We start from the raw sequence: 13,971 nt of genomic DNA on the forward strand, positions 1-13,971 counted from the left end.
CTCACCATTTCACCAGACACGGCCATAATGTTGAGCCAGTAGTAGCACAGGATCCCAATGATGGATATTTTCAGGAAGATGTTTCTGAATAACAGAAAACAATGATTATCACCCTCATAGAGCTGTCTGCCCAGGTTTCCTGCAAGTCACCACTCTGGCGAATGAGTTATGACATGTGTCACCTGGTGTCACTTCTAGGCCGGGGCATTTAAATGCCAGCGTGAGACCCTCCGGAGTTCACGCTCTTCCCTCTGGGATGGAGATCGGCAACACTGGAGAGTGAGCATAGCTGCTTCCTTAGCCTGAACCCCTGAGACCACCATTGTGAGCAGACCCCCTGCCAATCCACAATGGCTATGTAACAGAGCACACCACAATTAAGGGGAGAGGGGTGTCTGTTCACAGCATAGCCCAATTTATTCTGACAGGTACACTTTCTTTGGGCGCATCTCTAAGCTCTCTGGTTCTCCTCCTCGGAGTGATAATAGTCAGCACGTGGAGCATTTACTGAGTGCTGAGCATGCACAGTATACATGCTATTAAACACTTCTTAATGGTCCTCACTTTTGTTTCATAACTCTATCCAGGTAGAGGATTTTATGCTCAGTTTGCTTAATTCAATACCTACTGGGTTCTTCTTCTTCTTTACGTATCTTGCTGTTGTTGGAGATATACACATCATATTACACACCCATGTAACAGTTTCCACACATCACTGTGACATTCTTCCAGGTGTGCAGCCGTTCTCATCCTTCTTTTCTGAGCTCTTCCTTCCCATTAACATGCCCTCATCACCCCCTAATGTTTCCTCTCATATTTCCAGTGGATGTCAATTAGATCCCCTGGAGAAAGATCTTGAGAGAACAACAGTGTTCACGGCAGGATTCTTTACTAGTTCTATTGCTTGGATTTAAGAACACTTCAAGGATATTTTTTGTTTGAGGTGTCCAGGGCTTATCCAGTCTCCAGAAAGTCTAAAGTCCCTGAATTTGATACTTTGTACTATATTCCCCCCCCCCCTTTTGATCAGGATTTTTCTATAGAATTGTTAATCCAAATGTTAAGTCATGGTAACTGTTTGCCCTCTGGTTCTGGTCTCCAGGGAAAAGAGGCATTAGTTGTTTATGGAGGCAATTGGCCACCTAGCTCCGAGCTTCCCATTCCTGACTTTCCTTCTTTCTCTGCTTCTCCAGGCAAATAGAGACCAATTGTTGGGTCTTGGATGGTGCCTGCTGGTTTAATTAAATTAATTTATTTATTTTTGGTACCTGCTGGTCTTAAAAGAGCTCTGTCACAGGCCAACCAAGAAGTATTTGCCACTAGGTTAGTGATTCTCAAATTGTGATACCCAGCCCAACAGCATCAGCGCCACCTAGAAACTTGTTAGAATCTTAGACTCCACCCAGACTACAGAATCAGCAACTCTGAGAGTGGGGCCTCACAAGCTGGGCTTGGCGAAGCGCTCCAGGTGATGCTGATACACTCAAGACTGAGAACCGTTGTGCTAAACTCTTAACTTCCACGAAGGAAGGAACTAAATGGGTCTTGTTCAATGCCAGAGCCCCAAACTTTTGTCCAGTGCCTAACCAAGAAATAAGGCTCTCAAAATCAATCGCCTTTACTGCATGAAGTCCTTGAGTGGTACCCCTTGTCAGTGCACTCCGTGGGAATTTTGAGTCTACTCGGCGGTGTCTTGAAGAAAAACGTGGTGATCCACTTTTTAAATTTTAGCAAGTGAAACCTTATGGATTATCTAAGATAAAACAAATGGTCTCTAATCATCTGGAGCAAAAAAAAAAAAATAGAAAAGAAAAGAAAGAAGCAAATTAAAGACTCAGAGAAGAAATTAGTCTAAGAACAAATAGTCTACACGAACCATGACCTCATCTACCCAGAGATCAGAAGAACTCAATATGCCCGGCTACCACGACCAACTATTCCAATCAGGCAACAAGAGATGGACCCTGATAGACTGGGAGGAAAATGTGCAACAGAACCTCAAATTGCCTTATTTCCTTTTAAAAAAGCACACACACAAACACACACACACACACACACACACACACACTTCCAACAGATTTATTGTACTAGTTGGGATTCATGGACTCCCCAAGACTACTGCCTTGAGATGATCTTCAAACTTTGAACCCAAACTAACCCTTATGACCCTTGTAGCCAGATAACAAGCTGGCTAAGGAGATAATGAATATCATCTCTTAGAACTGTGCTCCTGTGGTAGTTACATAATCTGTTGTCAATTTGAGAGTATTTGAGTGAAAGGGTGGAGTTTATCCTGACAATCAGGTTGCAGCTTGATGACCTCATTGGGAGGCGCTACGGAGATAAATAGCTCACTGGAGGCAGGACACAGGCTCACTCCCTGGAAGACATTGCAGCTGACAAGACACTTGGAGCAATACTAGTGCCCTGAACTGGAGGAGTCACGTGGAGACCCCTGCCAGTGCTGAGATGCTTCCAATGCCACTGGATCCACAAGACTTCCCACCCACAGGCCTGTAATCTTCCTGCATTTGGCGTCATTGCATATATTTCGTGAGTCTGAAGAGGACTTTATAGATTGGTACCAGACATATGGTCTAATATCGGACTTATGGACTTGATCCGGATTAGTTTGGGATGTTTTCTTAATGTACACTTACTCTTTATATAAAGCTCTTCTTATACACATATGGGTGTCTCTATGAATTTGTTTCTCTCGTCAACCCAAACTTCACACAGTTCCTTTGGAAAAGAGTCACAAATATATGCCCAAACAGTCAACACGTACTTTAAAACACAGATGAGAGTGTAAGGGAATGGAAACAAAATAAAGAAGAGAAAGGAGAATGCTCCTGCATTGTGAAGAATGTAACCAACACCCCTGAACAACTGGTGTAGAAACGCCAAATGGGGCCCTGAACTGTGATGTGGACCAAAAAACACAATAAAATACTCTTTTTTAAAAAGCCCAAGGAACACATTTCTGCACAGACACACGGGGCCACCATGAGACAGAAACCACGAAGGCTCCTGCTTGGGGGTCTGGTGTCATGATACACCCACCATAGCCAAGAACTAGCAGGAAGAGACATGGGGAGAAGGTTTGGATAGTCCCACACTTATGGCTATACCTGTAGCACATACCGTACCTTTGCGGGAGCGACAGAAGGGAGGTCCCCTTCCAGCCAAAGGCCCTCCCCCATAACACCTGTTTCCCTGAACATACAAATGCAACGGGTTCCAGGGCTCACAGTTTGGCGATGGAAATGGGGTGGGTTTCAGTCTCCACACAACTCCTCAGCCAGGAGCTTTTGTGCAGTGCACTACCCGAGGAACGAGGAACGGTATGGCTCATTCCTGGAAGCACTCGGAGAATCCTCCACTGACAGCAGCTGCGAAAGGGAAGCCCTATCCCGCTGAGCCAAAGGCAGAGGAATTCCACAGCTGTAGTTTCTGGGAACGGCTCAGGCCTCTGGGTGAGGCTTCTAGCCCACCCCACTCAGACACAGCTTGCTCTCAAGTTCTTGCTGGAGAAGAGGACTTGGCAATGAGGCTGTACCCCTTTCAAGCTCTCTGTCACTTTGCAGAAAAAAGCGGCGCCTGGCCGGGCAGGGGCACCTACCGGATCAGGAGCGTGTAGACTTCGTGCCCGGGCATCTCATACCTCTCCACCAGCCCAAACATGGAATAGAAGCGTGGCACCGCCAGGTTGATGCAGGACACGACGAAGGGCAGCAGCAGCACGGCCCCGGGGTCCTTGTGCTTATTCAGGAACTGCAGGGGATGGAGGGGGCGGACGGAGATGCTGACCCTGCCCGGAACCACTCGCTCCCTGCCCCACTCGCAAGACCCCCACCTGGGAAACATCGTGGGCTCACTAGTGAGCTACCATTGATTGGCGGTCCCCTGGTGGTGTCACTATCTGTTCTTGGCTTCGACTCTAGAGCTTGGTGGTTGGAACCCACCAGTGGCCCCTGGTGCCCTGACCCTGTGCCACTTCCACCCACATGGCATTTCATCCTCGCCAAAGCCCAGTCAGTCCGGGCCAATGCTGTGTGTGCCGTCTCAGAGCGGATGCCGGCTCAGAGCGACCCTGCAGGACAGAGTACACTGCCCCATAGGGTCTCCAGGGCGGCATCCTCTTGAGATAAGAATTCCACACCTTTCTCCCACAGAGAGCGGCTGGTGGAAGTGTTGACCTTTTGGTTGCCAGCAGAGCGCTTAACCACTGTGCCATCAGGGCTCCCTTCACCTGTTAATAGACGTCCCTTCACCAATGGGCAAACAGGCAGAGAGAGGCAAGGGGGTGGTCCGGGATCCTCCCGCCAGGAGGTGGCACATTTAAAGCCAGGCCAACCAAACAGCTAATCTGTGAGCGACTTTCCCCACCACGAGGCCCAGGATGGTGAGCTTGGCCCCTGGAGCCACTGCCCACGGGTCACTCTCCCCTTCTCCTAAGTGGCCTGGCTCCCGGCCATCAGGCTTTACCTGTTGTTGAGCGCCAGAGAGGGGGCAGGGGCACCTCTGCCAGCCCACGCATGACTCTTTTTTCAGGGGGAGTAGAGGCCTGGCAAGATGCCCCTGTGCGTTGTTTCACAGCCTGCCAGCCTGACTGCCCCCCAACTTCTGTGTGGGAAGTACCACTGGCACTCTGGGTCCTGTCTTTGGACACATACACACACACACACACACACACACACACTTATAGGTGGTAATATGCTGGGTCCTGTCTTTGGACACACACACACACACTTACAGGCGGCAATATGCTGGGTCCTGTCTTTGGACACACACACACACACACACACACACACACACACACACACTTACAGGCGGTAATATGCCTGGAGCCAGACGCTCAGCCCCTCTGTGCCTCCCTTCCCATCTGCACACTGGGGACACTATCAGGACCCACAGGGGCAGGGGCAGGGACTGGATGGTGCAAGAATGAAATGAGACCAGGCCAGGCCCAGTGGGGCCCCTTTACATTAGGTTATAGGACTGAATGAATGGTGACCTCTGGACTTGGGCACCAGACTGGCCTTGGCTGGCACAGAGTGGAGGCTTGCGAAAGAAAGGGAAGTAATTCCATCTCAGGTGTCCTGGTGGCACAGGGGTTCAGCGCTTGCCCGCCAACTGAAAGATCAGCGGTTTGAAGCCACAAGCAGCTCTGTGAGAGAAAGATGTGGCAGTCTGCTTGCATGAGGATGAAAAATTTCACTGTCACAGAGTTAATTCTGACTCATAGTGGCCCTATAGGACATGGCGGGACTGCTCCAGAGGGTCTCCAAGACTATAGATCATCAGGAAATTTATCCAGTTGGTCGTCCCGTGGAGGCTTGCCGGCTGCTGTGATGCTGGAAGCTGTGTCACTGGTATTTAAAAAACCAGCAAGGTTGCCCAAAGCGAACAAGCCAGCCTTATTGTTCTCCCTTGGAGCAGCTGGTGGGTCTGAGCCGCTGATTTTGGCTCATAGTGGCCCTATAGGACATGGCGGGACTGCTCCAGAGGGTCTCCAAGACTATAGGTCATCAGAAAATTTATCCAGTTGGTCGTCCCGTGGAGGCTTGCCTGCTGCTGTGATGCTGGAAGCTGTGTCACTGGTATTTAAAAAACCAGCAAGGTTGCCCAAAGCGAACAAGCCAGCCTTATCGTTCTCCCTTGGAGGAGCTGGTGGGTCTGAGCCGCTGATTTTGGGGTCGGTAGCCCAAGACTAAGTCCAAAAAGACTCCTCCCCTAAAGATGTCCACCTTGAAACCCCATGGGACAGTTCTCCTCTGTCCTACAGTGTCACCATGAGTGGAAGCTTCACTGAAACTTGCTCGCTTTGGGCGACCCTGCTGGTATTTGAAATACCAGTGACACAGCTTCAAGCATCACAGCAGCAGGCAAGCCTCCGCGGGACGACCAACTGGATAAATGGATTTAAGTACCCTGTCGCAGCTTCCTGAGATCTGGATCCGTCCTCTGTCAAAGGTGAAGAACAATTCCTGACTGGATAGGCCTGTGGTCGCCAGGAGAGACGAGTTGGAGGACTAGCTAGTGCTGCTCCCGTGAGTGAGGAAGGAATGTTCTTTTACATTTGTTCTTTCATTATGATCAGAGCACACCCAACAAACCTTCAGGAACTTCCACATGGACGAATTCAGTCACATTAGTTACAGTCTTCATGCTGCGCATCTGTTCTCACCGTCCTTTTCCAGGCCACGCTTCCTGAGCCAAACTCCCTCGCCTCCAACCCCCTCTCCTACCTCCTGTAACCGCTGATTATTTATGGTTTCTGGATATTTGACTATTTCATGTAACTGGGGTATTAGTCACGTTGCTGTGCAATTATTTCACTTGGTATGACCTCCTTAAAATGTTGAAGAGCAAGGATGTTTCTTTGAGGACTAAAGTGCCCCTGATCCAGTCCATGATGTTTTCAGGGCCTTATACAAATGTGAAAGGTAGGCAGTGCATGAGGAAGATTGAAGAAGAATCGATGCATTTGAACTATAGTGCTAGCAAATAATATTGAAAGTACTGTGGAATACCAAAATGACAAATCGGTTTTGGAAAAAATATAGCCTGAATGTTCCATAGAAGGGGGTCTTAGCGAGACTTCATTTCATGTACTTTGGTCCTGTTGTGAGGAGTGACCAATACTTGGAAAAGGACATCGTGCTTGGTAAGTAGAAGGGCAACAAAAAAGAGGAAGACCCTCAAGGAGATGGATTGATACGGTGACTTCAACAATGGTGACTCCGACCTAACTACTATGAGAATGGCACAGGACTGGGCAGTGCTTTGATCTATTATACACAGGCTACTATGAGTCAGAATGGACTCAATGGCCCCTAACAACAAGTCCATCCATCTACTCTGTGCTAAGTGCTAGGTGAGACCTTCCGAATATTAGAGGAAGAAACCAGAACACGATCCTAAGTCTACAAAGTGCCCATCCTCCCCACCACTTGCACAGAGCTCCTGACTCCAGTACAAACATCCCCCGGTGATCTGGTGACAAAGCAGGTTCTCAGTCTGGTTCCCAGATTCTACTTCCAGGTGGTACCAATGGACCTCACTGGCACTCCAGCATCTCATCCCTTCACCTGTTTCTCTTTGCTCTGGACCTTGGTGATCCAGCCCCTCTGGAGTTACCTTGGAGTTGTCCAGCGCCAAGTAGTAAACAGCTACACAGCAGGCAATGGCCACGCCAGTAGAGACAACCCAGGCCACGGCGTGAGCAGACAAGCGCAGCAGTCGCTGATTAACTGTCAAACTGATGTTCTCGTGTCGGATTTCTGACAGGTTCTCCTACAAACACAACGAAGTGAAGTTGACCAAAAGACCCCTCTCCACTATTAGCCCAGGCACCATGCCCAGAGATACCAACCCGCCCCCACTTCCACAGGAAAGAGAGATGGGTAATTTGCTGATGGATGTAGATCATGGGAGAGCCTGAGAAGAATTTCAAATGGGGCCAAGAATTCCCAGGGCCACATGGATTCCTTTTTTCATGTTAGAGGACTCCCCCAATCAAACTCACTGCCATTGAGTCAACTGGAACTCATGGTGGACCTTATAGCGTTTCCAAAGCTATAAATCTTTAGGGGAGCAGACAGCTTCATCTTTCTTCTGCATAGTGGGGTTGAACCACTGACCATGGTGTTAGCTAGCAGTCCAATGCTTGCCTGACAGCACCAGCAGAAAAGGAGAGGTAGAACTAGTTATTGAGGCCATGTTCTGAAGGAAGACACGTTAAGATGATGGAGCTCTTTGCTGAAGAATAAACTGGATAGCCACGCCAAGGGAGAGGCTAACATTGTCCACCCTCTTTACAAAGGCCTTCTGCTTGGAATTGCTTTGCTCTTTCCTTTTAATGAACTGTTGTTGTGGTTTACTTGTTTTCCTATAGTCTAGAATTTCTCAATTTAGGTCCTATTTACATCTTGATTCAGATAATTTTTCAGAAGCCAGGGATTGTCCCGTGTCTTGTTAAGATGCTTACCAGCATCCCTGAACTGTACTCGCTAGTAGACCCTACCCAACTAGGACAAGTATGAGAACCCCAAAATTCTGCACACATGGCCAAACATCCCCTGGGGAGGTAAAATTACCCCCAGTTGAAAACCAATGCCTGAGGGTAAAATTTTAAACCTTGAACTATGCACATTAAAATTTTTGATACCAATGTCTACACTGCCCTTTAATAAAGTTGTACAAAGCCACCAATGCCATATAAAAATGCCCATTTCCCTACATCATCACCAACACTGCACATTATGTATATTTTAAAGTTTTTGCCAATTTCCTGGGAGCCCAGGTGGCACTGAGGAACCCTGATGGAACCATTGTATAATTGTTACTGCTAACCACCAGGTTGGTGGTTCAAGCTCACCAGCTGTTCTGTGGAAGAAATACGAGGCTATCTGCTCCCATAGAGATTTACATTCTCGGAAATCCTACTACAGGATCACTGAGTCAGAATGCCCTTAATGGCAATGGGTTTTTGTTTGGAGGCAATAAAAACAATTCATTATTATTTTATAAAAATTAAGAATACATTGGCCAAAGGAGGAGACTGGCCATAGAAAAGTGGGTTGAGCAGGCTTGTCTTACTTTTATCTCAGTGCTGAGGTTCTTCTGTTTCAGCTTCACAGCCTTTTCATGAGTGACAGTGAAGTCCCAGCAAAAGATAAGTTTAGCAATTCCTCTGGAGTAAATGTGGGGGTTAATGAAGTTGTTCCGGAAATATCTGGCCATGCTATGAAAAGTAGAGACCAAACACACAAGGATCATTGCCAACGGCATAATAAAGCAAGGTCCTAGCATTCACGGTGGTCATCAAAAGATGTTGCCTTTCCCCAGCCAACACAATTTTTTTTTTCTTTTTTAACATTTTATTAGGGGCTCATACAACTGTTATCCCAATCCATACACACATCAATTGTGTAAAGCGCATTTGTACATCGTTTCTCAAAACATTTTCTCTCCATTTAAACCCCCGACATTAGGTCCTCATTTTTCCCCTCCCTCCCCGCTCCCCCCTCCCGCATGAGCCCTTGATAGTTTATAAATGGGTATTTTGTCATATCTTGCCCTGTCCGACGTCTCCCTTCATCCACTTTTTGGTTGTCTGTCCCCCAGCCAACACAATTTTACAATGGGATCAGCCTGTCACCTGAATCAGCAATCAATTTTGATCAAAAGCTTAGCAATGGGGTGGCTTGGCTCGAAACCCTAGCTTTCCCAGCTTTGTGATATTTACTGCTGTGCATCTCACTCGTCACATTTTTACATTGGGTAAAGGGAGCCTCTGGGTGGTACAAATGGTTGAGGAGCCTAGCTTCTAACTGGAAACAGGCTTGAGTCCACACAGAGGCACCTCACAAGAAAGGCTTGGCAAACTACTTATGAAAATCAAGTCATTGAAAACCCTATGGAGCATAGTTCTATTCTGACCCAATAATGAACTCGATGACAAGTGGTAGCTGGGTATCATGGGGTGTTATTAACAGGACTCATCTGCCATGCAGGGAATTAGCCTTGTATTTGCAACTCCTACCAAATGACTGGGTGAGACCATGCAAATAAAATACATGGAACACTAGCGTGGAGATTGGTCAGTTTTATCACCCCACAAAGCTTAAAATGAGCCAAGAATACAAAGTCAAATCATGGGGACTGAACAACATACTACTTAAAAACAACTGAGTCACTAAAATAAGTGATGAAATTAAGAAATTCCTTTCACAGAACGATAACACAACATAACAAAACCTTTGGGATACTGCAAAAGCAGTTATTGGAGACAATTTATAGCAATTAATGCACACATGAAAAGAAATAGGAGACATCCAAAATCAACACTCTAATCCAGCACCTTCAACAACTGGAACAAGGGCAACAGCATAAACTCTCCAACAAGAGGAGAGAAGACATCATAAAGATTAGCAAAATAAATGAATTGGAAAACAGAAAAACAAGGGGAAAATCAATAAGACAAGAAGTTGGATCTTATGAAAGGATTAACAAGATTTTCAGAAGGCTGGCAAATTTAACAAAGGAAAAGAAAGATCTAGATCAAATATCTAGAATCAGAGATGCAAAGGGCAACATCACAATAAGTTCAAATGATATACAAGACTATTAACATACTACTATGAAAGACCATACTGCAAAGAATTTAATAACCTAGAAGAAATAGACAAATATCCAGAAATCCATCATTTACCCAAACTAACACAGACTGATGCGGAAAACCTCAAAAGACTCAAAATAAAAGGAGAAATAGAGAAGGTCATCAAGAAATTTCCAACCAAGAAAAGTCCATGGCCTCACAGGGGAATTCTACCAAGTATTCAGTGAAGAGCTGTCACCAATTCCACATAGACGATTCCAGAATATTGAAAGGAACAGCAAACTTATTCTATGAAGTAATTATAAGCCCAATAACAAACCAGGCAAAGATCCAAGGACAGAAAACTACAGACCAATATACCTCATGAACATAGATGCAAAAGTCCTCAAAAAAAATTTTATCTAATAGAACCCAACAATATAGCAAAAAATGATTCACCAGGATCAAGTACATAGGAGGGATTCAAAGATGGCTCAACATTTAGAAAAACAACCAATGCAATCCATCACATAAATAAGACAAAGAACAAGAGTCATGATCAAATCAGTAGATGCTGAAAAGGCACTTGACAGTATCTAATCTGATTTCTAATTAAAAAGTCCTCAACAAAACAGGGATAGAAGATAATAGAGGGGAAATTCTTGAAAACATTAAAGGTCATATATGAAAAACCAACACCCAGAATCACATTTGAGGAGGAAAAACTGAAAACATGTCCTCTGAGAACAGGAATAAGACAGGATTCCACCTATCTCTACTCCTATTCAACACTGTGCTGAAAATTTTAGCCAGAACCATTAGACAACAAAAAGAAACTCATGAGATTCATTAAAAGTTTTGCTCTAACCACAACCTTTATTGTTTGCATAACAATGAGTTTATGCAGTCACTTGAGTTTTAATCTGTACAACTCAATAATCCATGTATTTTAGTCTAAAAATCTGCCCTAATCATGTATATTTTAGTTTTCTAAGCAGTATTTCAAATCCTATGCCACTGGCTAACTTAATGATACTATCAACAGAATTATCATATGCCCCATGAGGATGATTTATAATATTCCCCAATAAAATTATAATGATATTTCTATAGTGGGCCAGGGACATATATAAACTATAGATACGTGAATGGACTTTTGAACTCACACTTAAATGTAGCCCTCATCTGAGAACAGCTAGTTCTTAAGATGTGGCCCTACTTGATACATGCCCTCAGGAGAAGATCATTGATGATATGGGTGCTATTGCAAAGAAATCAGAAGGTAACTAGCTATCAGAAAGAATAGCATTGGGTCTTAAATATTTGTCTTAAAGTAAGCAGTCATCTAACTGAGGTGATAGCTAAATCCACATAGAAGCACACCAGCCTGTATGATCCAATAAATAATAAATAATAAAATCCAAGACCTGAGGTATTCAAGTTTAAATCCTGAGCACCTGGTTTGCAGAGGGCTATGGATCACAGGGAAAGCCCCAAATCCATCTGCAGCAATGCTACATGGATGAAGCGTCCAGAGAACCCTGTGCTCCATTGACCAGTGACGTGAAGAGCCTTGCTCTCAGACAGAGTGCATTGGAAAGTGGATGAAAGCTGATGTAGTTAGGTTAAAATTAACACCTTATCATTTGTTCTTCCTTTTGACCCATTTTAAGTTTGTTCTAGTTTTCATTGCTTTTTGTTTTCTTTCTGATTGAAGTCTGTGTTTTATTTTATTCTTTATTTATTAAAAATTTTTAAATCATTTTATTGGGAACTCTTACAGATATCACAACATTGCGTAGTTCGATCACAATTGTACAATTGCTACCACTACCAGGTTCAAGACATTTTCTTTCTTCTTGAACTCCTTGATATCAGCTCCTCTTTGCCACTCCCTTTCCCACCCTTCCCCAGGAACCTTTTTTTCCTCCCTATAGTAATTTTTTGACATATCTCACATGACCCAATATATCCACTTACATACAATTCCATTGCTCAATCCCACCGGGTGGGGTTCTACAGTCATCAATGGGGAGCCATATGCTCCCTATTCCCCCTTTCCCCCACCTCCTTCCTGTATCCTCAGGGAACCATTACTCCTGTTACTGTTTCTGAGTGTGTTTTACTTTTTAACTGTTGTCGGGAAGGAGGAGGGTTATGTTTTTATTTATATGAAATTCAGGATAGGTAAATCTGGAGACAGTAACTGGATTGTTTCTTAGGGTTATGGCAGGGAAGGTTGGGGGAAAATGGGGAGATACATAATACTGAGTACAAGAATGAAGAAAGGTTCTAATATTGATTGTAGTGATGATTGTACAACTCTCTCTAATATACCTAGACCACTGAAATATAGTGTATGTGAATCACATGTCAATAAAACAAAAATTATATTTATTCCCAATAAGGTATATAATTAACAGTGATTTTTTTAGGTTGATAACCATAATTTAAATGATATGCATAGTAGTCCATCAATAAAATCTGATGTAACGGTAAAAAGAGAAAAAAGAAGGTTCTCCTGTTTTAACAGGATAAAACGCACACTCAGTTAGACAGGTTGAGCCTCTCTCGTGTATGTATGTTCTGGCTCTCCTCTCTCACCATGGCCCACCCACACACTTTTGTTCAACTTGGATCATGGCACCTTTATTTTCAGACTGACCAATTTCTTTAAGGGTGCACAAGATCTTTTCTTCCTCTACCTGAGCTTCTATTTTCTGTTGCTGGAGAAGAAAGGACCAGACAGCACAAGAGAGCTGAACTTGTAGTGAAACTATTACCTGAGAAAATCGTGAGTCTCTAAGGATAGAGACTCATCTCAATTTAAAAAGAGCCCGAGACTGGGAAATGCCCACCCTCCATACCTGTACAGCAAACTGAAAAAGCAGACGACCAAGCATGCCCCGATGGTGAAGATGTAGGCCAGTGGCATGTAGTATGATGCCCTGCTGCTCTCCTGCCCGATTGTAGAGTTGGTGTAGAAGCCGTAGTACATCACTGTGTCCCCAAAGTAACCCTGAAAGGACAATAAAGCACAGAGGTCAGTTAACCCCTTCTGTCTGCCAGTTCAGTCAATTTTCTGTGCAAGGGAAAGAGTCCCTTGGGCCACTGAGATCCTGGATGCCCGATCACTAGGTGCTTGGAGTTGGACAGGAAAGCCCAACCTACCCAATTTTACAATGGAGGGATCAGCCTGTCACCTGAAACTAGCCAGCAACTAATCAACATGCGACAAATCAGCACTGAATGGCCCTGTTTATCTACTGACAGGTCCTTAGAAGAGCTCTAGTGGCACAATGGGTTAAGTAGGCAGTTGTTAATAAAGAGGTCAGTGGTTTGAACCCACCAATCACTCTTTGGGAGATAGATGGATGAGGCTCTCTGAGCTTCCTTAAAGATTTACAGCCTCAGAAATCCCCTGGGGGTAAAAATCACAGAGCAGTTGCCCTGCCCCAAAGGGCTACTATGAGTCACAATTGTTTAAATAGCAATGTGTGTGTGTGTGTGTGTGTGTGTGTGTGTGCAAGTGGTTTGTGTGCAGCTACTAGCCCAAAGGTTGGTAATTTGGTGGTGCTGACCAACCCAGGGACAGGGGAGCAACAAGTGATCCAAAATCACTGGCAAGGAGGGTGTGAGAGGCCTGGTTGGGATTCAGCACGGGCAATGTAACTGAGAGAAATCACTGAAACCCAAATGAAGGCTGACCATGATACTGGGACAAGAGGAAAGTAAAAGGAAATAGAGGAAAGAACTAGGTGACAAAGGGTATTTATAGAGGTTTTAAGATGGGAATGTACATATGCCAATATATTTATATAAGGATGTGGGGAAACAGATCTACGTGCATATATTTATAGGTTTAG

General features: G+C 44.8%; 1 protein-coding gene across 1 annotated transcript in view; it reads right to left on the reverse strand.

Moving 5' to 3' along the window:
* Positions 1-13,971, reverse strand: part of TMC5 (transmembrane channel like 5) — a 59,321-nt gene that overhangs the window by 21,849 nt on the left and 23,501 nt on the right. The window contains exons 7-11 of the mRNA XM_004706088.2: positions 12,973-13,124; positions 8,605-8,749; positions 7,144-7,299; positions 3,623-3,774; positions 6-84 (exon numbers count right to left, since the gene is read on the reverse strand). Of these exons, the coding sequence (XP_004706145.1) occupies positions 6-84; positions 3,623-3,774; positions 7,144-7,299; positions 8,605-8,749; positions 12,973-13,124 (684 nt within the window). The remainder of the gene's footprint in view (positions 1-5; positions 85-3,622; positions 3,775-7,143; positions 7,300-8,604; positions 8,750-12,972; positions 13,125-13,971) is intronic.

The sequence above is a fragment of the Echinops telfairi genome, unplaced genomic scaffold (assembly GCF_000313985.2).
Source record: "Echinops telfairi isolate 266 unplaced genomic scaffold, ASM31398v2 ScPeMD7_5;HRSCAF=22, whole genome shotgun sequence".
Lineage (NCBI taxonomy): Eukaryota > Metazoa > Chordata > Mammalia > Afrosoricida > Tenrecidae > Echinops > Echinops telfairi.